A 23151-nucleotide genomic window follows, 5' to 3' on the forward strand; every position below is an offset into this window, starting at 1 on the left:
CCAAGGACTATTAACCTTATCGACTGTTCTATGCTCAGCTTACCCTCCCCTAAACCATTAATCATAAAAAGTCTTAGAGGTGTTTTAAAGGTTTTGTATAATTTCAGAAAGTAGTTTTGAATGTAGATCTCACAAGCCAAAACGGGTCGCCAAATATTGTGCACAATTGTGTACAACGTCACTTATTTCGTATATGTTACGTCCTGCAAAAAATATATATAATAATAATTTCCTGCAATTCGTATGATGTCACGAATTCCAATTCGTACAATATGTTACGAATTTGTAAGTGCTTAAGATCCTGTTCAATCTCGTTTGAGGAGAATACATGAAACTGACCTTAGATCAAAGTTCTGGGACAACCTGTTATACAACATTATCTGCCCATGTAACATGAACAAAGTATTCAATGAATGCTTAGCTAGAACAAGTTCTACGCTGCTTGGTGAGTGGTGCAGTGCAGAACATGTCTTGCAGTGCAGACTATGTGAGAGCAGTGGAAAGGTGCAGTAGCCTTAGAAACGTACCTTATTTATACCAATCTTCCTTCTGTGACTACTACTGTATTATAAACCCATGATGGTATTTGAGGGTTACTACTTGGTTATAGGAGATCTTGCCTATGCTCTACTTGATTGAGAAGATGCACTCTAGAAAAGTTTACCTTTTCTATGTTGACCTTTTCTATGTATATTTATCTTATGGTGATCTATCGGAAATGTGTCCAGTACTCCATCAAACAATAAACTTGTTTAGATGTATTGTTATTCTAATTTAAACCAGAATTGTACTTAATGATGCACTATGCAGAAATCCCTCTGCCATTTCCTGCTTGCTAAAATTCTAATAGTTCATCTAATTTCAGTTTGTGACAAAACAAGCAAGTATAGTTTTGAGAATCATTGTACCATCTAAACAGCTGTGGAATATGTTTTCCATATGCTAAGCATAGAAATAATGCACATACAACAGGTCTGCCGCTTCTTAGACTTGCTTTCAAAGAGAGTGACAGATCTATAACTCACATTTCTATGTGAATTTGGTCTGGTCTCCTAAAAAGTTACATATTGCAGCTTTAAATAGGAGGGTATTCAGAAGAGTTGAATACTCAAAATTGCAGATAGAAATGTACCCTACCATATAGAATGTACACACCTTGTAAAATGAGTCATAAAGAATGTCAGATCTAAGGAATATATTTCTACCTGTGACAGCTTTCTCATTACAGACACCAGCTACTTTAGTTAGAATCTTGTCAGGCCAAATTAATATTTTTTTTATTGATGTCAAATTGTGTAATAAACTACCCTTTGTCTGTTGATTGAGCAAATCTATTTTTACTCAAATTAAACTTTCCACTATGTAAGACTTGTCTCTTTGGATCTTTTAAACTCCTAGCTCCTACTATAACCTCTACCTCATATTGAAAAACCCACAACAACCATATCAGACCCGTGATCGTAACCTCAATAATAGTAGAGATAAAAAATAAACAGGAATTCCTGCAGTTCTGACTCAATCCTCAATTCTTAATATACTATTTTTATCAAGGATACGTATACTCTTTATTCAAGCATTTTCTATGAGCAGAGCCACAGAGAGAGAGAGAGAATCTTTCTGGAATTGTAACACAGGCCTCGATCCCTACCCATTCCAATCCTTCCCTTTCTTCCTTAAGAGAGAAATTACATGTTGAGTTGGAGCGCCCCCGATTGGTCATCAAAGCCATGTTTCTGGTAGTGGATCTCCAGTCTCGTTGCCTATCACCCCTCCTCTACTCTCAGTTTGCTTCCATTTGGTTATTAAACGGATTCTGTAATGAATACACCCCATTTCTCTATCCATTATGATGAAGATGGAAGATTTGGCTTGATATCATTTGTATTTTACAACATTATTCTGGTACTCCCTGTACATAGCCATGTTAATAAATTGTCAGAGACTCCAGTCACCCAAGTCATAGACTGTTTTCTCTGCTACCACACATGAAGCGGTACCGGAGTGCCAAGTCTAGGACCAAAAGGCTCTACCCCCAAGCCATAAGACTGCTGAACAATTAATCAAATGGCAACCGTACTATTTACATTGACCCCCCCCCCCATTTGTTTTGTACACTGCTGCGCTGCTACTCGCTGTTTATTATCTATGCATAGTCACTTCACTCCTACCTACCTCGACTAACCTGTACCCCCGCACATTGACTCGGTCCGGTTCCCCTGTATATAGCCTCGTTATTATTTTAATGTGTTACTTTTTATTATTTTTTACTTTAGTTTATTTGGTAAATCTTTTTTAAACTCTTCTTGGTCTGCACTGTTGGTTAAGGGCTTGTAAGTACGCATTTCACGATAAGGTCTACACTTGTTGTATTCAAAAATAATAGTAGTATTCGGCGCATGTGACAAATAACGTTAGATTTTTTTATGTTTATTCATTATTGTTATTCACTGTGTATCCCTTGTGTCAATATTTAAAGGTTGTATCTTTAACTCTGCATTGTTGGAAAAGGACCCGTAAATAATCATTTAATGGTAGTCTACACCTGTGATTTACGAAGCACGTGACAAATACAATTTGATCTGAGTGCAATGTGTGTATTTATTTGAAATTAAGCAAGGGCCACACTCAGTCCTGCCTTTGGCGGGTTCTTAATGTCGCGTGGCCGAGTATTTGGCTGAATTGCACGTCCCCGCATCCGCGTCCGAGAGAATATGTCACGTGATTCCACGAAAGCCAATCAGTGTCTGCGGAACGAGAGACCAAAGCGCGTTCCCGTGTTTGTGGAGGAGAAGAGCATATAGCTTAAAGAGGTGCAAACGAAAACACTACCAAAATTACATTTTAACCCTCAAATCCTTTAAAGAAAACCCACCAAAATGTCGGAGGAGAAACCAAAGGTAAGGCTAGTCGGCTATCAACATGTGATGGCTATTTAAGGTGATTAAAACAGTCTAACGCTAAATAGCGCCTGAAATATGCAATCAAAAATGGCCCGGTTTGCACGTTTGTCTGAATCGGCGCACTGTTTGTTTCGTAGTTAAATGAATGGAGTGCTGCCTCCGGATACGATATTTCTAAGTTGATCAGATATACAAGCTATTAGAGATGTTATGCGAAGTATTTCAACCAGAAAATAGAATTGTTGAAACATAAATACCACTTACATTTCGAAGTTGAATACACCGATATCGTTAGCGGGTTTTTCTTTGTGGAAAAAAGACCACGCTAGCCGCTAGCTAGCTAAACGCCGCAAGATTAGCGGCACGAAATGTGACACGATTTGGAAGCCATATTCGAGTGATTTGGATGCATTCGTCGGCATCCACTTATTGAAATGGATAACTAACTAATTATGTTAACGCACTGTTTGTATCTTCTAGGCCAGTAAACACGCATGGCGTTGGCCAGGCGCCGGTAAGACCAGATATAGCTAACTTGTTCATATCTCGTCTGTACGAAATAGTCCCTAACCACTGATTGATACAGGATTCATTTTTTTCCGATTTGAGGTACTAGGAAAAGCTGAACGTGGATTTTGCTACGGATAACGCCTGGGTCTAGTAGCTGGCTGCTTCAGTCACAGCCTTCGAGTTCCGCACATTTCCCAGACCCAGTACCACCCGCAGGCAACCCTAATTTACAGACAAGAACACTACCTTGCTTCCCCGTCCAGAGACGTGTGAGGAGTCTTAACAGTGGTTGTACACGTCAATTGTTTGCCTCCAAGACAGAAGTATTGAAGACTGAATAACTACATTGTTAATCTTTTAATTGCTGTTTGGTTGTGTTTCAGGAGGGCGTGAAGACTGAGAACGACCACATTAACTTAAAGGTAGCCGGTCAGGACGGCTCTGTGGTTCAGTTCAAAATCAAGAGACACACTCCGCTCAGCAAACTGATGAAGGCCTACTGCGAACGTCAGGTCAGCGCAGTCGCCAATCAGACACCTTGCCCTCCTACCTGCCGCCTCAATGGCGAAGACTGGAGCAGGGGGCACACTGAACATTGCTCATAGTAATATTATCTGAAGAGCTGACCTGATTCCTAATACTATAGGAATATCTGTCCCATGTATTTCTTATGTGTCCTCTTTCTCCTGCAGGGGCTCTCGATAAGGCAGATCAGGTTCAGGTTTGACGGACAGCCAATCAACGAGACAGACACACCTTCACAGGTACACTGCACAGACAACTGGCGGCTCTCTATATTCTCTAGAAACACCCTCTACTCACTTCTCTTATCTCGTTCTTAATCACTCTAAAGCACAGCATCTCAGGCGCCATTATCCTTCTCTCAACTAAAGCACACCTGCTCTCAATGAACTTGATTGCTTCCCACTACATCTCCCCATCATGGAATCACTCTTTACTAGATCCCTCTCCTTCCATCTCACACATGTTAATTCTCTCATTAGCTGGAGATGGAGGATGAAGACACCATAGATGTTTTCCAACAGCAGACAGGTGGTCTCTGCTAAGCCCCTCCTGTTACAGTGATTGACATACCCAAACCACGCCCACTGCTCCTCTCCTCCAGTCACTCTTCAGCTTCTGTGTTCCTTTGTTGTTTTAAAAAAAAATGTCTGTCAGTTTTGTCCTGGGGTGTAGGATTGGGGTGAATTTGCCTCCTAGACACTGATTTAAGGTCAGTTATTAGTTTACCCCATATTGGATGAGGTTAAGTTTAGGGCACGATGAGCTGATCCTAGATCAGTGTTAAGGGGCAAATTCTACTTTGAGGCTTCCCCATCGTCTGTGTGTTTCCGTGATCTTATTTTAAAAGATGTCTGGCGTGTTTTTGGATGGGGTGGGGGGAGGGCTCCCCTCAAATGTCTGTTGTCTTAGTCAACATTGAACTCTTGAACTGTCTTGGACAGATTCTGGTTCTTTCCAATGCTAAGAATCATGGGTTTTGATCTAGAAACAACCCCCTACACCTAAGCCACTTGTGTAGTGTTTTGTATTTATCCAACAACTTAAATCTACAAGAAGTGCCTAGGGGGTGGCTTCGGGACCCTTCCAATGGTTTGACATGGGGGGGGGGGGGTTCCGAGGGAGAAAACCAAGGGTGCATTTCAAGTCTTATGTTGCCTCCTTCATTTGGCACCGATCTGAACATTCAGGCTAAAGTGGATGCTGACCATGGAATAGGCGTTCACCTGTCCAGTTCTTTAGTGTCCGTTTTACGAGGCGACCACTTGTCACAAGGAAGCTACTTATACTGTTGAGATGCACCCCTAGTTTTTTAGGGCAGTCAAAAGGGAATATTCCCTGATACCATATGGGGTAATTTCTTTTTTCAGTAGTCAGTTCTTACAGCAGCCCTGTCAGCGACTCTGCTTTCGGTGTTTGGGTGGGGGTGTAAGGCGGGAGGGAGAAGTCATCCTTGAACACTGATACAAGGTCCGATAATTTGCATCCCCGTAATGGTTAATGTTTTGGGGGTTACGGTTTTCTGATCCTAGATCTGAGGTTAGGGGCTACGTCTACTTGGAGCATAAGGGGAGGGGCAGTTATGTTCTTTACCCACATGTTTTGTCATATGGTATTTGTTTGGTTTCTCTACTGATTTGTACATTGTTTGGTGTCTTTTACTACTGTAAACAATAAATATAGTTTGGTACTCAGGCTCCTTGTCACGGCTCCTCCTTTAAAAGTGTGATATAACGGGCTCATTCAGTGGACTGCCGGTTACACATGAGAATCATGAATTGTATGGTCAATGTATTGTTTATAGTCGTGTATCTACTACCAATTGTGTATGTTGGACCCTATCCAGCAGTATTTGACAGTACTGTCTTTGAAATGTTTTCTCAGCTGCATAAAAAGACCAGCAGGGGGTGCTACTGTCTATTGGTACACAGTTGTCTGTCCCCATCCCCGTCTTCCCTTTCTATCAGCAGGTCCCAGTTCAGCAGAAGTAAAGCGGGGACTATATCCTGGGTGCCTGTATTTGTGTGCTAGCATGTTTCTGTTCAAGCGTTTAATCATGGCAAGGGTGATTAGATTCTAATTTGGGCCAAAGCCCGTCGTTTCCTCTGGAAACCGATAAGTGGTTGAGGACTGTCCGTTTGTAATTAGGTGAATGGAGAAGTCTACCTCTGTCCTTGAAGTCTTCCCATGGAGGAAGCACAAGTACATCCTTGGAGTCTTCTCTGCTGAAATCCAATACACTCCTTTGAATAAGCTGCTGTTTTATCAGAGGAGGACCTATACATTCAAATTCATTTTGACCACTTTGGACTCGTATTTTAGGATTCCTCTGTAAACGTCATCCTAGCGGAGAAGGAGTATAATTAAATACAACTGCATTTGTTTCTTCTTGATAATCTGACCTTTTTCGAGAGGACGGAGGAGAAAATCTCCCTCCGTTTTTATTACATCTCTGCCTGCGGTCAGCCATCTGTCAGGATGTTAAATCGCTCTGTGTGATTGGCTGATGCAGTCAGATTAAGCACCGTCGATTGATAGCCTGATGGGGTAGAGAGATACAAGAAGGAAGAAAGTTATCATGATCCTGTCAGATCCTGTAGCCTTTAAAAGAAATGGCTAGGAGAAACACTAGACTAGTCTATAGGACATCTTCCTCCTGCCCACTGATCCGCTAAAGTGCACAAACCTGCTCTTGAAGAAAAGGAAAAACAGAGCAGTAAAAGGTGTATAACAGAGTGAACACCTCTCCTTGATCTGTATCGGAATAGCTATTTGAAGCCTGGGCATGGCAGAAATACACATGTACACAGACACACATTGGTCCAACCTCCTGGGTCCGCACCTGAGAGTTGTACCTAATTCCCCTCTACAATTTTTATTACATTTTCTCAGAATGTAATATTAGAAAATCCTTTATGAGAACAGCTGTCTTACATAAACAAACTCAAGTACATAGTCATCCACTCCTCAGCTACTACAATAATAAAGGTCCTAATAACAGGGATCTTGGTTAATATGGTAATAGCTTAGCCGGTATCAAGCGCTCTATTGGTGGAGCAGAGGTCACCGGTGGTATGCATGTTTTCAAAATTACTTTTTCTTTTTCTTTTTAAAAATGACTGCTTGGACTATATGGTGTTTATCTAATGTAAGGTTGTTTTGTAGTACAGCTCTTTATCTCTGTATCTATGGCCCATACAACTCCACCTTAGGTATACATCTTGCTCTCTCTCTTTCACACACACACACACACACACTCTCAGAAGAGTATGTGAGAGATACAGTCGGCTTCTGTTTTACTCTGTGAAATGATTGACAGACTGGTTAGTGATTTGCATGGGCCTGGTATATAAGAGAAGGGGCTGGACCAGACAGAACTAACTCATTTAGGAGCCTGCCTGTCTGCCTTGGCTGAAGTCAGATGTTGTAGAGTAGTTTAGATCCAGGCTTCACTTTGTCATCTGGACTCTCTCTGGTGGAAGATGGTGCTTCCTACGGACACTCTCTAAGGACCATCTCTAGACACACCTCACACACAAACGTACACACTACATTACACATACTCACACACGCGTGTTGTAGATGAGCGTCAATTGGCGTTCGGATCAGTCAGTGTTTGTGATTGGCTGGAGCAAGCTGGGATGTCGTCGCCGATGCTGCTGTTGCCTCTGCTGCTGTTTCTCGGGTTAAGGGTCATCAACGCAGCTGCAGAGACACGGAGACCATGTAGAGGTACGTTCTATTCTATTAAATGCGCTATGATAATATGTGTGGGTGTTGTAACCTATCTGGGGACACATTTGATTGTGACACATAACACTGTACTTCCTGTCAGATAGCGGCTCTCTCAGATTATACTGTAGAGTGGCATTAAACACACCGCCTTTTCTTTCTCTTGTTTGCATGCAGTAGGGATGCTAGTTCAAATAGGAACTCCTTACATTTTCCTTGGCACCCAAAAGTACTTGTTACATTTTGAATGCTTAGCAGGACAGGAAAATGGTCCAATTCACACACTTATCAAGAGAACACGTGGTCATCCCTGCTGCCTCTGATCTGGACTCACTAAACACAAATGCATCTTTTGTCAATGATGTCCGCGTTGTAGTGTGCCCCTGTTTATCCGTACATTTTAAAAACAAGAAAATGGTGGTGTATGCTTTGCTTAATATAAGAAAATTGATACTTAAGTATATTTTAGCAATTACATTTAGAACAAAATACTTTTAGACCTTTACTCAAGTATTATTTTACTGGGTGACTTTTACTCAAGTAATTTTCTATGAATGTATCTATACTTTTACTCAAGTATGACAATTGAGTACTTTTTCCACCACTGTGTGAGTGTATGTGTGTGTGTGTGTGTGTGTAAGAGAGATATCAGCTGTGTGCGTGAGTGTTTGGCGTGTTTAACTTGATTTGCCAAAACTTTGATGCAAATCACTCATGCACAGATAACTCTTCTACACGTATGCACAGATCATGCCAAAAACCTACCAGACATTTCCCAGCCATCCCGTAAACTCTGACTAACCTTACCTGATATCATGAATACACAAGAAACTACAACACCTCATCTTGCTGCTTTCACCACCTAAAGCAGTTTCCCACTATTTAGGAAATGCTCTCCCCCTTTCTCTCACTCTCTCTCTCCCCCCTCTCTTTCTCTCTCCCCCCCTCTCTCTCTCTCTTTCACTTTCTTACTCTTTCTCTCTCCCCGTAGACCTGCTCCCCCTGGACCTTCTGTCCCGTGTTCTCTCCATGGCAGGGGAGGGGGCGAGGGGGGTAACAGGAGGGGGGGTGCATCTGATCCAGTCTGGGGGTGTGAGGGGTGTCCGTCTGTCCCATCCTCACCCTTCCTTGGACTTCCCGTCCTCCCAGCACCTCGTCAACTGTCACCTCTTCCCCAGAGAGTTCTCCATCGTCACCACCCTGAAGGTCAGCCTCGTCGCCCCTAAGGTAAGGGCCAGGTGTTAGAAACACCTGCGGCAGCATTACAGCAGGAAGTGACATCATCAATGACGTGGGGAAGGTTCAGTGTATTTTTTTAATTTATTGCCTTTTCCCACTGTGTGATGATCTGTCTCATCCTGTCTTTCAGAAAAACGAGTACATATTTTCTGTGGTGGAGGAAAAGGAAGAAGAGGACGCAAGGATTGGAAAGAGGAAGGGGGAGACACAGGGAGGAACTGATGGAGATTGGTACAGCGAGAAGGATGGAGTACGAGGAGGGAGGGATGATGAGAGTGATGAAGAGCGGGATGGAGAGACAGATGGAGGGGGAGAAAGACTAATGGACGGAGAGAAGAGGAAGGGAAGTAGAGATGGAGAGAACAGCAACAGTCAGGGACGGCTTCTGATTGGCCTGCGGTTCTCCAGAGACGGACTCCACTTCCTGTTCAGAGGTCGCAGCGGGGGGGTCATGGCGCGCTGGGTTTTCCGAGGCATCCAATTGGCTGATGATCGCTGGCACACGTTGGTTTTAGCATTTAGCGGACACTACGCTACTCTCACTGTGGACTGCAACACACACCTGGAACTGTGAGTTGCTTTCTCTGGCTCTCCTTCTTTCGCTCTCTCTTTCTATGTATCCTTTTTCTCTTTCTGTTTGTCCGTCTGTCTGTATTGCATTTCTGTAATGATGATGTCATCATATGTGTTCAGCAGGGTTCACTCCAAGTCGTTGCCCTCTGACCTCAGTGTTCAGGGTTCCAGATTCCACATCGGCAGCCGAGGGAGACGGAATGGCCTGTTCTCAGTAAGAACCAACACACACTACAACCATCTCTCTCTAGAACCTTTGTACACTAGATTTACACTAGTAGTAATGGCTACATGATGGCTTGATAAGAGTGACACAATGGGTCATGCCAACACTCTCCATATAACTTGCTTCTCTCTACTTCTCTCGTTTCCTCTCCGTCCCTCCCTCCCAGGGTCTGATCAGACAGCTGGTCCTGGTACCAGGCTCTGATGCCACCCCTCGTGTCTGCCCGTCTTCCAACCCCGGGCTGGCAGAGCTGTCTGTGCCCGCGGTACTGCTAGACCAACCACAAAAAGAGACTAGGAGTGACCTCACGCTGCCTTCATATGGTATACTCTCTCTCTCCTATTTTCACTGTCCCCTGATCTCTCTCACAAATGTGACTCTTTTCTCTGACTCTTTTTTCTCTCTCCCCTGTCCTGCCTCACCCTGTACATCTATCCTCTACTGCCCCCCCTTCCCCCTCTACCCCCTCCCACACTACTCCCCTCCTTCCCCCCCTCCCCCCCTCCTTCCCCCTCTACTCCCCTCCCACACTCTACCTCCCTCCCCCTCTACCCCCCTTCCCCCTCTACCCCCACCCTCCCCCTCTACCCCATCCCACACGCTACCACCCTCCCGCACTCTACCCCCTCCCTCCCCCTCTACCCCCTCCCACATGCTACCCTCCCAGAGTCAGAGGTGCGGGTGTCTGTGGGGCTGGAGAAGTCCTGTTCCAGTTCAGTAAGAGGACAGCTGTGGTTCAACCCCGTCAGGAAAGCTCTCTACCTCTGTGACGGTACACTCTGGGTCCCCATGCTGCAAGGTGGGTCCTCCGCACACACACACACACACACACACACACACACACACACACACACACACACACACACACACACACACACACACTCTCTCTCTCTCTCTGACCTCTCCATCTCTTCTACAGAGTCCCAGAGACTAGACTATGTCTTGGAGCAGCAGGTCCTCTCCACCAGTTCAGAGACGTATGATATCGAGGTAAAACATACATTATATACTATATATGTGGACATCCCTTCAAATTAGTGGATTCGGCTATTTCAGCCACACCCATGGCCAACAGGTGTATAAAATCGAGCACACAGCGATGCAATCTCCATCAACAAACATTGGCAGTAGAATGACCTTACTGACGAGCTCAGTGACTTTCAACATGGCATCATCGTAGGATGCCACCTTTCCAAAAAGTTAGTTCTTAAAAAATCTGCCCTGCTAGAGCTGCCCCGGCCAACTGTAAGTGCTGTTATTGTGAAGTGGAAACGTCTAGGTGCAACAACGGCTCAGCCGCAAAGTGGTAGGCCACACAAGCTCACAGAATGGGACCGACGAGTGCTGAAGTGTGCCGCAAGCTCACAAAACCACAAGCTCACAAAACGGGACCACCGAGTGCTGAAGCACGCGGTGCGTAAAAAATCGTGTGTGTTCAAACTGCCTCTGGAAGCAACATCAGCACAAGAACTGTTTGTCTGGAGCTTCAGGAAATGGGTTTCCATGGCCGAGCAGCCTAAAATCACCATGCGCAATACCAACCGTCGGCTGGAGTGGTGTAAAGGTCGATGCTTTTGGACTCTGGAGCAGTGGAAATGCGTTCTCTGGAGTGATGAATCACGCTTCACCATCTGGCAGTCCAACAGATGAATCTGGGTTTAGCGGGTGTCAGGAGAATGCTACCTGCTTCAATGCATAGTGCCAACTGTGAAGTTTGGTGGAGGAGGAATAATTGACTGGGGCTGATTTTCATGGTTCGGGCTATGCCCCTTAGTTCCAGTGAAGAGAAATCTTAACGCTACAGCATACAATGACATTCTAGATGATTCTGTGCTTCCAAATTTGTGGCAACAGTTTGGGGAAGGCCCTTTCCTGTTTCAGCATGACAATGCCCCCATGCACAAAGCGAGGTCCATACAGAAATGGTTTGTCAAGATCTGTGTGGAAGAACTTGAATGGCCTACACAGAGCTCTGACCTCAACCACATTCAACAGCTTTGGGATGAATTGGAACGCCGACTGCGAGCCAGGCCTAATCTCCAAACATCAGTGCCCGACCTCACTAATGCTCTTGTGGCTGATTGGAAGCAAGCAATGTTCCAACATTTAGTGGAAACCCTTCCCAGAAAAGTGGAGGCTGTTATAGCAGCAAAGGGGGGACCAACGCCGTATTAATGCCCATGATTTTGGAATGAGATGTTCGACTTGCAGGTGTCCACATACTTTTGGTCATATAGTTTAAATATATTTTCTTAATATGAATATAAACTCAGCAAAAAAAGAAACGTCCTCTCACTGTCAACTGCGTTTTTTCCCCTATAACTTAACATGTGTAAATATTTGTATGAACATAACAAGATTCAACAACTGAGACATAAATTGAACAAGTTCCACAGACATGTTACTAGCAAAAATTTAATAATGTGTCCCTCAACAAAGGGGGGGTCAAAATCGAAAGTAACAGTCAGTATCTGGTGTGGCCACCAGCTGCATTAAGTACTGCAGTGCATCTCCTCCTCATGGACTGCGCCAGATTTGCCAGTTCTTGCTGTGAGATGTTACCCCACTCTTCCACCAAGGCACCTGCAAGTTCCCGGACATTTCTGGGGGGAATGGCCCTAGCCCTCACCCTCCGATCCAACAGGTCCCAGACGTGCTCAATGGGATTGAGATCTGGGCTCTTCGCTGGCCATGGCAGAACACTGACATTCCTGTCTTGCAGGAAATCATGCACAGAACGAGCAGTATGGCTGGTGGCATTGTCATGCTGGAGGGTCATGTCAGGATGAGCCTGCAGGAAGGGTACCACATGAGGGAGGAGGATGTCTTCCCTGTAACGCACAGCGTTGAGATTGCTGGCAATGACAACAAGCTCAGTCTGATGATGCTGTGACACACCGCCCCAGACCATGACCGACCCTCCACCTCCAAATCGATCCCGCTCCAGAATACAGGCCTCGGTATAACGCTCATTCCTTCGACGATAAACGCGAATCCGACCATCATCCCTGGTGAAACAAAACTGCGACTCATCAATGAAGAGCACTTTTTGCCAGTCCTGTCTGGTCCAGCGACAGTGGGTTTGTGCCCATAGGCGACGTTGTGTCCGGTGATGTCTGGTGAGGACCTGCTTTACAACAGACCTACAAGCCCTCAGTCCAGCCTCTCTCAGCCTATTGTGGACAGTCTGAGCACTGATGGAGGGATTGTGCGTTCCTGGTGTAACTCGGGCAGTTGTTGTTGCCATCCTGTACCTGTCCCGCAGGTGTGATGTTCGGAAGTACCGATCCTGTGCAGGTATTGTTACACGTGGTCTGCCACTGCTAGGACGATCAGTTGTCCGTCCTGTCTCACTGTAGCGCCTCACAGTACGGACATTGCAATTTATTGCCCTGGCCACATCTGCAGTCCTCATGCCTCTTTCCAGCATGCCCAAGGCACATTCACGCAGATGAGCAGGGACCCTGGGCATCTTTCTTTTGGTGTTTTTCAGAGTCAGTAGAAAGGCCTCTTTTTAGTGTCCTAAGTTTTCATAACTGTGACCTTAATTGCCTACCGTCTGTAAGCTGTTAGTGTCTTAACGACCATTCCACAGGTCCATGGTCATGAATTGCTTCTGGTCCATTGAACAAGCATGGGAAACAGTGTTTTAACCCTTTACAATGAATATCTGTGAAATTATTTGGATTTTTACGAATTATCTTTGAAAGACAGGGTCCTGAAAAAGGGGCGTTTCTTTTTTGCTGAGTTTATTATATTTGTTTAAATTAACACGTAGTTGTAGATTCAACTGGTTTTCAACGTGTCTCTCTCTCTCTATCGCTCTGTCTGTCCATCTGTCTGCGATGTCTAGGTGTTCAGTGTACAAGGGCTGGGTTTGATGGCAGCAATGGCTCACCGCTCCCCCTCCCTGGGCTCTGCAGTCTACCTCTGGAGAGATGGAGGCTTTCACCTTTACCAGAAGATCAGCACACATGGAGCTCTCTCCTGGAGACACTTTACTATGGGGAAGAAGGTACAGGAAGACATCTTAGAGATGTTTAAATACACTTGAAATACAATTGTATTTGTTAATTTGTTGATTTAACTTGTTGTAGATATTCCTGGTGGTGTCTAACTCCAGGGAGAGCACAGGGAATGAGGAGACAGTGGAGAAAGATGAACTGTCAGTGATCTACAGGTGGAATAAAAAGACACAGAGGTTTGTTTATTACCAGGCGCTCCAGACACACTGTGCACGGGACTGGGAGGCCTTCCGCATCCAAGGACACACCTACCTCGCCGTGGCCAACCACAGACAAGGTAGGAACTGGCTACAGCCAATCATGGACCAGGTAAAGACTGGCTGCAGCCAAATCTTTGTAAAGCTGAAAAGACCTTGTAGAAAAGTATATTCTACTCAGTTACGGTACATGAGCTGCACAGCAGGTTGATGGCACCTTAATTGGGTAGGACGGGTTCATAATAATGGCTGCAATGGAATAATGGAATGGTACAGAACTCATCAAACACATGGTTACCACATTTCATTTACTCCATTCCAGACATTATTGTGAGCCGTCCTCCCCTTAGCAGCCTCCTGTGATGAGTTGCAATACTAGTAACTCAGTTGCAATTATCTCGTCCTCTCCCTACCCCCTCCCCTACTCTAGGTAATACCAACCACACCATAGACAGTATGGTCTACAAGTGGGACCGTGGTACGCAGCTGTTTGAACCACACCAGGCCCTGCGGACCTCTGGGGCTTACGACTGGGAGGCCTTCACGGTCGGACCCTACCACTTCCTGGCTGTGGCGAACGCGTTCGATGGACAGACCACTCACGTTGACTCGGTCATCTATGTCTGGGTGGATGGAAGTTTCCGCTTGTTTCAGACTATTAAGGTGAGAGAGATGGAGGTGAAGTAGAAGGAAGAGACAGAGTAAGGAAGAGGGGGTTGGCAAGGGGGAAGGGAGCGAGGGGGGTAGATTGGCAGAAATCCTAAAACAGCACAACCGCCCACACCACGGAACTAAGAGAGGACAAAAATAGACCATGTATAGCGGGGCAGAATTTGCATGTTAGATCCAGCTTTGACAGATAACTGATAGTGAATCAGACATTTGAATGGAACCACATGTGAGGTGAAGTTGACTGACAGGCAGATTGAAACCACAAAAAGACTCAGCTTTGATTGGGAGGGAATTCCAATGTCGGCATTATTCTATGGTCTCTCTTTCTTTCATTTCTTCCTCTCTCTCTCTCTCTCTCTCTCTCTCTCTCTCTCTCAGACATTCTGTGCCACAGATTGGGAGATGTTCCAGATCGGCAGCAGGGTCTTCCTGGTGGTTGCTAACGGACACCAACTCCATGGCAACGGCCCCGGTCGCTATGCCATCAACTCGACCATCTACGAGCTGGACATGAGCTCTCAGCTGTTCCTGCGTTTTCAGGACATAGTCACATACAGGTACACATGCACCTTCATACAGGTGCACATTTTCCCCACCTCTCCTCTCTCTTCCTTCCCTCTCTCATTGCTCTATCTGTCTCCCCCTTCAGTGCTGTTGACTGGGAGTTCTTCACAGTAGGAGAGGAGAGTTACCTGGTTGTTGCAAACTCCTTTGATGGAGAGTCTCACTCTCTGAACAGCATTATCTACAGGTATTCACATGAATACACGAGAATTGGTCATGGTGCTATAATTGAATGGGTGATATATTGTGAATTTACAAACATTATGGTGATATGTTATAAACTCATCATTATCACGATTTGTGTTTTGAACTTGGACGTGATATGGATGTGTGCAGGTGGCAGGGATACGAGGGGTTTGTTCCCATTCACCGGCTTCCCACCATCGGATGCAGCGACTGGGAATTCTTTACTTCCGGAGAGGAGTCCTATCTGATCTACTCCAGCGCCACAGCACCTCTCTCCAAAGTCTTCCGTCTGAAAACACACTGACACGTGACACAATATCATATCAGGGACAACATGGAGAAACATAAAAAATGAAATCTCAACTGATGTAATAATGAATGTTGCATTATGTTGTTGTACTGGGCCATATTTGCAGAGAGAGAGAGAATCAGTAGATACACATTTTTGTGTATAAGTACTGTATATAACTTTAACATTAGTCATATTTGTTGCCTATCATTTTGTGGAAATAATTTATTGATGTAATAGAAATGTGTAAAAAATACAGTATGTTTCATTTGTGTCTTACTGCAAATTCTACTGCTTATGTAAGAATATTGTTTCAGAATGATTTTATGAAATCTATATTTTATAGGGTCCCATACTAGGGGAGCAGTGAATGGAAACTGTAGAGTTCCACAGCTTTTGCCCAATCTGCATTTTCTGTAAAAGCTGTTCACCACTTGAACCAACTTCCAGAAACCTTAAAGAGATACTTCAGGATTTTGGCAATTTTTGTATTTATTTAACTAGCCCTTTATTGACTTCCTCAGAGTAAGATAAACTCGTGGATACCATTTTTATGTCTCTGCGTGCAGTTAAAAGAAGTTGCTAACTCTTGTTTGCGCAATTGCTAACTAGCGTTAGCGCAATTAATGGTAGTCTATGGTAACTGCTAGCATGCTAGTAGATACCATAGACTTCCAGTCATTGCGGTAATGCTAGTTAGCATTGGCTCGCGAAACTACTTCTAACTACTGGATGCAGAGTGAAAGAGAGTAATCCGGCTCCAGGTATTTTATTGGTTTGTGACTCACTGACACTGCCCCCGGTTAGAGGGGAATAAAACTGCCCAAGAGTTAACACACAGGAACTTTAAACACACTGAGGAAGATGAACATGGGGATGAAAAGTGGGAAAGGTAGTAGTTCTGTTGAAGGAAATCAGGCAATGAAGGCAATTAATATACTGTACATACAATAACACAAGAGCATAATAACAGTAATAAAGGTCTGTATAAATGGCATATAATCCCTGAACATGTTTACAGGTTACAAGCTATACATAATGCAACAACAACAACAACTAACTATTAAGAACAATATATACATGTCACACAACTCACTTTGGGCACACACACCATCCCACAAGTCCAGAGATATGAGTGAGTCCAGTTGATGATAGGCAGAGACAGATGTTGCTCTCTGCCGCTGCTTGAGGGAGACTGCAAGTATTGTGTAACCTGCAGTGTCAAGAGGATGGGTAGATGTCCTGCCCCCTAGTAACCTCCCTAGCAACCTATCAAGGCACAGGTCCGAGATAGTTTTAGAGGCAGCTTTATGGTTCCCCCTAGACTCTCAGGCTCTGGTTGTGGGGGATGGGGAGGGGAGTTTGCTCGGCGTTGTGAGGTGCAGTCACCGACAGGGAATTCTTAACACAGAGACAAAAATGCTATCCATGAGTTCATCTGACCCTGGGGAAGTAGATAAAGGGCTTCATTGCTAAAATCCCAAAGTATCCCTTTAAAATGTCTGGCTAGTGTCAGTGCCTTTACACAACAACTGAACAGGTGGTTAAAAGACCAGCAGGTTTGTAGCCACATATGAACCTTCTTTAAGAATACCAGCAGAAAATACATCACATTTCAGTTCAGATTTGTCTGTTGTGTGTGTTTGAGACATCCACCGGATGACAGACAAGTCATGTTATAAAAACTACAAGAGGCTTGATGCTCTTGCAAAATCGAAGAGAAGACTTGGTGGACATGTAGTTTTTTCAGCCGAGGTGCCAACCTGTGATTTTAAAACGACACTACAACTACCACAATGCCGCACTCTACCCTTTGGCTTTAGGACATTATGGCTGCGCACGGTTCATCAATGGTGTTTTTATTTACGTTTTTTCGTTTTTTCTCTTATTTAAAACAGAGGAATGTAGACAGAGTTTGGCTTCGATTATAACTTTACAAAAAAGCATTAGGAGATTTCTGGAGTTAAAGCTCTATTTGCGTCAGGAACGCTGAAACACGTTTTGCTTGTTGGCTAACGAGTCAGATAGCCAGGTAGGATAGTTGCCTGTCACCGGTCCGAATTTAGCTGTTGTAAACTCAGTTCACACTAAATTAACTCGTGTTGTAAGGGCAATGATTGTATAGCTTGTTAGTTAACCGCAACAATAATTGCTATAACTCGATCACTATACGGGAACACACTAGTTATCTATTCATAGCTATGTTTACCCCTGTAAAGTCGTCTTATTTCAGAGTCAGTCCCACTACTATCAACAGAGAGCTAGGCAAGACCAAGATGAGATAGCAAGAGGAGTTATTAGTTAGCTAACACAATTAGACATTCAATTCAGTCCCCTGAAGGTGCGTTTCACAGGAAAGAGAGAAACAGACGCAAGCCCAGCCATGTTTGGGAGTCTTTTCGAGGAAGAGGAGGAGGGATTTTCTCTGGCTCCCTCAGGAGGTAGAGTTGTAAAGGGGGAAGGGGAGCCACCTCCACCCCGGGGAAGAGTGAATCTCAGCGGGATTAAAAACCAGGGAGGGACGTGCTACCTCAACTCCCTGCTCCAGACCCTGCTCTTCACCCCGGAGTTCAGAGGTGAGAGGTCAGGTCAAGTCACTTGGTGTTCTATCTTTGGTTCATACTGTATTTGCAATAACGTGTGTGTGTGTGTGTGTGTGTGTGTGTGTGTGTGTGTGTGTGTGTGTGTGTGTGTGTGTGTGTGTGTGTGTGTGTGTGTGTGTGTGTGTGTGTGTGTGTGTGTGTAGAGGAGCTGTTCAGTCTGGGTCCAAAGGAATTGGGCTGCCTGGAGGACAAAGACAAACCAGAGGCCAAGGTAAGGAACCAACCATGGAAGTGTGTGTTCCTCACTGTGTGCATGTCTTTATTTGTATTGGTGTGTTTGAGTAGTACATTAACTCTGTCCCTCAGGTCAGGGTTATTCCATTGGAGCTCCAGAGGCTGTTTGCTCGTCTACTCTTGGTGGACCAACAGAGTGCCTCTACTGCTGATCTCACTGACAGCTTCGGATGGAACAACAGCGAGGTAGTGTGTGTGAACACGAGCATGTGAACGAGTGTGTGTATGAATGGCAGTGTGCGTGATGCAGGGACTAAACTAGAGAATGAGGCTTGCTTTATATAATGCTACATCGCGTTCTCCTACAGTGTATTGCTTACCACTCTCTCTCATCTCTCTCCCATAGGAGAGCAGGCAACATGATGTGCAGGAGTTGAACAGGATTCTGTTCAGTGCCCTAGAGCACTCCCTGGTGGACACCAGCGGTAGTGGGTTCATCCAGCACCTCTACCATGGCACCACTGTCAACAGCATCCTCTGCAAAGAGTGTGGCAACATCAGCCAGAGACAGGTTTTTATTTATTTAACCATTATTTAACTAGGCAAGTCAGTTAAGAACAAATTCTTATTTACTTAAGGCAAAAGGCCTCCTGCAGGGACTGGGGCTGTGATTATAAATATAGGACAAAACACACATCACGACAAGAGAGACAACACAACACTACATAAGAGAAAGAGAGACCTAAGACAACAACACAGCATGGCAACAACACATGACAACACAGCATGGTAGCAACACATGACAACAACATGGTAGCAACACAACATGGCAGCAGCACAACATGGTAGCACCTCAAAACAGGGTACAAACATTAGTGGGCACAGACAAGAAGGTAGAGACAACAATACATCACGCAAAGCAGCCACAACTGTCAGTAAGAGTGTCCATGATTGAGTCTTTGAATGTAGAGATTGAGATACACACATGTACCAGTTTTATCTTTGTGTTGCTTACACCTCTTTCTCTTGGCTCTCAGGAGGACTTCCTGGACCTGACAGTGTGTGTACGTGGCGTGTGTGGCCTGGAGGGGGCGCTCTGGGACATGTTTGTGGAAGAGGAGATGTTTGAAGGCAGTAACCTCTACCGCTGTGGCCAGTGTGACCAACTAGTCACTGCTGCTAAGGTTAGTAGGAGTATTGGCATGGGTTTAAATTGTACTTGTTTATTCTAGAATTGGTACTGATTCTAGAACTCTCTCTCCCTTGCTCCCTCTTTTTCTCTCTCTCCCCCCTCTGCAGTCTGCCAAGCTGAGGAAGCTCCCTCCCTTCCTGACAGTGTCTCTGTTGAGGTTTAACTTTGATTTTGCCAGGTGCGAGCGTTACAAGGAGACTGGTCGCTACACCTTCCCTCTCACCATCAACCTCAGGCCCTTCTGTGAACAGGTACAACCTCCACCGACATTGATCTGCATTGCTTCACTGCCACTTACTCTGTGTGTATTCTACATGACTTAGTTAAAACAATGTCAAACCATTTAAGAATATGTTATGTCGCATTATAAGGCTTAATGACTATGCTATGTCACCCTCTCTCCCAGACTGAAGACGAGGACTCGGAGTACTCCTATGAACTCTTCTCTGTCATCATCCATAAGGGAGGCTGCTATGGCGGCCATTACCACGTCTACATCAAAGACATGGACCACCTAGGCTTGTGGGAACCGCCGGTGAGAGAGCGCGGGAGGGAGGAGGGGAGAACAACAATTGCATATCAGACAATCGAGGCTTAGAGTATGTCACTAAGTGTGCTAATAGCGAAGTTTGTGTGTGTCTTTGTATTTACGCGCGTGCGTTTGTATCAGGAGGAGGATTCCAAACCCAAGGTTCAGAAGAAGGAAGTGAGAGTGTATCCTGAGCCGGAGAAAGACGACCCTCTATCTGTACTCTCCTCCATAATAGCCCAGGTAACGCAAAGCATGCTGGTTTAACCCGATGGAATGAGAGCACCATGGGCCACATCGTCAGTAGGTCCAGTGACTGTGTCTGATCTTAATGTGGTGTTGTTCCCCTCCTGGCCTGTAGGAGGAGAGCAGGAGCGTGCTGCTGGACCAGCTGGGCCAGAGACTGATGGACAAGATCGGTTCTTCCTGGAGCAAGAAGTACAGGAAATTCCACGGCCCCATAGGCAAGGTAGGACATGACTGATGGGCGTCCCCCAAGAGCTCCACAACGTCACATAAACGCTTACCTCTCCTGATCTCCTCTACATCGTTCTACATGTTATCCTTCCACTCATCCCCCTGTCCCTCTGCAGTTCCTCCAGAACCACAGTGATGTGTTTGTGTTGGTCAATAACGGCACTCGGGTGGCCCTGAAAGCCAACCCCCCTAGCCCGGTGACCCAGCCCTCCAGCCCAGCCCACCCAACCCCTGGCCCTAGCTCTACCCCAGACCCAGTCCACAACAACACAGCCAACCCCCAACCAGAACCAGGACTGGAGACGGCACCGGAACCACAGGTACACTAGTTAGAGCGCTCATGGTTCTGCTTTAATGATGGTGTGTCTGCTATGTTGATGCTGCATTTGGTTATGTTTAAATCTCTTTTCTGTCTCTCTCTGAATCTCCATTCATCCATGCATCTTTCTTCCTCTCTCCATCTCTCCACAGGGCAGCCACTGGTTTGATCTGAATGACTCCACAGTGACGTCGATCCATGAGAGAGACGTAGAGAAAATGTACCAGGGAAAGGAGAGTGCCTACATGCTGTTCTATAGGAAGACACTGCTACACAGGCCTTCTGGAGGTACGTGGGTGTTTGTGTTTGTGAGTGTTTGTGTGTGGGAGAGAGGTGTAAGAAGGAAAGGGAGAGAGTGAGTGAGTGCAAAAAAGGGAGAGCCACATCCAAACCTGATGCGAGTGGGAGAGAAAGAGAGAAAACGCACACGTATACAGTCTTTCAAATGAGGTTTTCCCCCTGGCAGCCCTGAGGAATCCTGGGTATAAGGTTCCCCCTCACCTCTTGGAGATGGCTGAAGAGGAGAACAGAAGACTACAACAGAGACGGTACTCACGTGCACACACACACACACTGTATTTTGTTATGTTTTGCTAATGTTTTTTGCCTATCCGTTTGTGTGTGTGTGTGTGTGTGTGTGTGTGTGTGTACGCTGCTATAGGGAGGAGTTTGAGGCCAGCAATAACAGTGTTGAGCTGCGTCTCCACCTAGCGCCGCGCTATAGGTTGGAGAACGGAGCTCTTAAGCCAATCAGCATAGAGCAGAAAGAGGCCACCAACCTCACCTTCGACCTCCGCAGGACCGTAGGAGACTTGCGAATGATCATCTACCAGGTGACGTCATCACTCCGACTCATTAACTGACTTCCTAAATGACGCCATGGCACTTTGCAAAAAGCTCAAATCAGTGTGTGTGTGTTCAGATGCAGGATCTCTGGGAGGGGGATATGGCTCTGACTGTGGCCAAATGTCTGCCAGCCGGCCTTCACCTCTACAACACTCTCACAGGTGAGACACACACACACTTTTCCTACATGTACATTCTGTGACAGTTCATACTGAACTGTTGTACGTGTGTTTCAGATGATGAGGTGTCTCTCTACAGTGCAGGCATCTTGACTGGCACTGATCTGTTTGTGTGGAACGGCAGAGAGGTGAGGAGACACACTCGAATCAACACAATCCACCGTTGTACACACTGCTACTGGACGTCCTAGAACCAAAATGGCTGTCGGGTCATATCATATCCCCTTTATTTCCTCAGGTTTGTGGGGCGACTGTCCAAATAGGAGCCGAGTGGGAACCATTGCTGCTGACCGTGGTTCGCCCCTATCTGGGAGAAGAGGGGGAGGGAGGGGATGAGGAGGGGGGAGGCGAGGGAGAGGAAGGAGGCGAGGGGCTGTCGAAGGAGTCGAGGGGGTTTGCTGGGAGGGTGACTCTAGGAGAGGTGAGGGAGGCATTAGGGGAGCCACAGGAGAGCCTCCTGTGTCAGGAGAAGAGGGGAGGAGAGGGAGGAGGGGAAGGAGGTGGGGCCAGCGGGTGGAGGGTATTCCCTCCTGGAGACATGCAGAGGACCCTGAAGGAGCTGGCCTTGAAGGATGGAGACACATTGCTGGTGCTGGAGCCACAGACACAGGACAGCAGGTGGGCAGCGTGGTGTGTGTGTGCAGCAGTGTGTCAGTCTGCGTAAGTGAGTGACAGACATGAGGTGTAGTTTGTGTGTTTGCTATGGCTGTGTGTGTAATGTCTCTCTCTCCCAGTGTGTTCAGTGTGAGTGGTGATATGGTAACCGTGACAACACCATCAGACTGTCGCTGGCTTCAGGTGGAATACCGACCAGAGAGAAGAAGAGGAGGAGAGGGGGAGGAAGAGGAGGAGAGGATGAGGGCAAAGGTCCCTGCCTCTGGAAACATGGTGAGCTAGCAAGTGTGTATGTGTGTTTAGTAGATTAGTGTGTGTTTACTATATTTGTGTGTATGTGTGTGTTTAGTATATTAATGTGTGTGTGTTTAATATGTTAATGTGTGGGTGTGTGTTCTTTTCTAGCTGCTGTGTGAGGTGAAACAGAGGGCTATAGCGGAGCTGCAGCTACAGGAGCAGTTAGCAGGTCAGATACTGTTATTATTACCACTCCTAATAGCAGCAGCTATAGGTCAGATACTGTTATTATTACCACTCCTAATAGCAGCAGCTAGCAGGTCAGATACTGTCATTATTACCACT

At 45.6% G+C, this 23151-nt stretch overlaps 3 protein-coding genes across 3 annotated transcripts in view; all 3 read left to right on the forward strand.

Moving 5' to 3' along the window:
- The first annotated feature begins 2759 nt into the window (after positions 1 to 2759).
- LOC120051334 (small ubiquitin-related modifier 3) lies at positions 2760 to 5627 on the forward strand. The gene is made up of 4 exons (XM_038998155.1): positions 2760 to 2897; positions 3794 to 3922; positions 4103 to 4174; positions 4415 to 5627. The coding sequence occupies exons 1-4, from the start codon at positions 2877 to 2879 to the stop codon at positions 4475 to 4477; spliced, it is 285 nt and encodes a 94-aa protein (XP_038854083.1). The 5' UTR covers positions 2760 to 2876; the 3' UTR covers positions 4478 to 5627.
- Positions 5628 to 8735: 3108 nt separating this feature from the next.
- tspeara (thrombospondin-type laminin G domain and EAR repeats a) lies at positions 8736 to 16591 on the forward strand (the record flags this gene model as incomplete). Its single annotated transcript, XM_038997324.1, has 12 exons — positions 8736 to 8891; positions 9034 to 9473; positions 9597 to 9690; positions 9869 to 10025; positions 10370 to 10501; positions 10622 to 10692; positions 13556 to 13717; positions 13800 to 14004; positions 14355 to 14587; positions 14975 to 15153; positions 15246 to 15347; positions 15497 to 16591. Coding segments are annotated over 12 exons (2085 nt in total), but the record flags the coding sequence as incomplete, so codon positions are not given.
- Positions 16592 to 17446: 855 nt separating this feature from the next.
- usp40 (ubiquitin specific peptidase 40) overlaps positions 17447 to 23151 on the forward strand; it is a 30637-nt gene continuing 24932 nt past the window's right edge. The window contains exons 1-18 of the mRNA XM_038998156.1: positions 17447 to 18211; positions 18382 to 18449; positions 18545 to 18658; positions 18819 to 18983; positions 19450 to 19596; positions 19712 to 19855; positions 20011 to 20139; positions 20275 to 20376; positions 20495 to 20602; positions 20727 to 20930; positions 21082 to 21217; positions 21396 to 21477; positions 21591 to 21762; positions 21852 to 21936; positions 22012 to 22082; positions 22193 to 22572; positions 22689 to 22842; positions 22975 to 23035. Of these exons, the coding sequence (XP_038854084.1) occupies positions 18019 to 18211; positions 18382 to 18449; positions 18545 to 18658; positions 18819 to 18983; positions 19450 to 19596; positions 19712 to 19855; positions 20011 to 20139; positions 20275 to 20376; positions 20495 to 20602; positions 20727 to 20930; positions 21082 to 21217; positions 21396 to 21477; positions 21591 to 21762; positions 21852 to 21936; positions 22012 to 22082; positions 22193 to 22572; positions 22689 to 22842; positions 22975 to 23035 (2515 nt within the window). The 5' untranslated portion in view covers positions 17447 to 18018. The remainder of the gene's footprint in view (positions 18212 to 18381; positions 18450 to 18544; positions 18659 to 18818; positions 18984 to 19449; positions 19597 to 19711; positions 19856 to 20010; positions 20140 to 20274; positions 20377 to 20494; positions 20603 to 20726; positions 20931 to 21081; positions 21218 to 21395; positions 21478 to 21590; positions 21763 to 21851; positions 21937 to 22011; positions 22083 to 22192; positions 22573 to 22688; positions 22843 to 22974; positions 23036 to 23151) is intronic.

Source organism: Salvelinus namaycush, chromosome 7, assembly GCF_016432855.1.
Source record: "Salvelinus namaycush isolate Seneca chromosome 7, SaNama_1.0, whole genome shotgun sequence".
Lineage (NCBI taxonomy): Eukaryota > Metazoa > Chordata > Actinopteri > Salmoniformes > Salmonidae > Salvelinus > Salvelinus namaycush.

Bases quoted from the DNA above. Each gene is read 5' to 3' on its own strand.
- LOC120051334 (XM_038998155.1), top strand. From the start codon at position 2,877: ATGTCGGAGGAGAAACCAAAG. The intron at 2,898-3,793 runs GTAAGGCTAGTC...GTTGTGTTTCAG, and splicing joins TGTCGGAGGAGAAACCAAAG to GAGGGCGTGAAGACTGAGAA. The intron at 4,175-4,414 runs GTACACTGCACA...TTCTCTCATTAG, and splicing joins AGACAGACACACCTTCACAG to CTGGAGATGGAGGATGAAGA.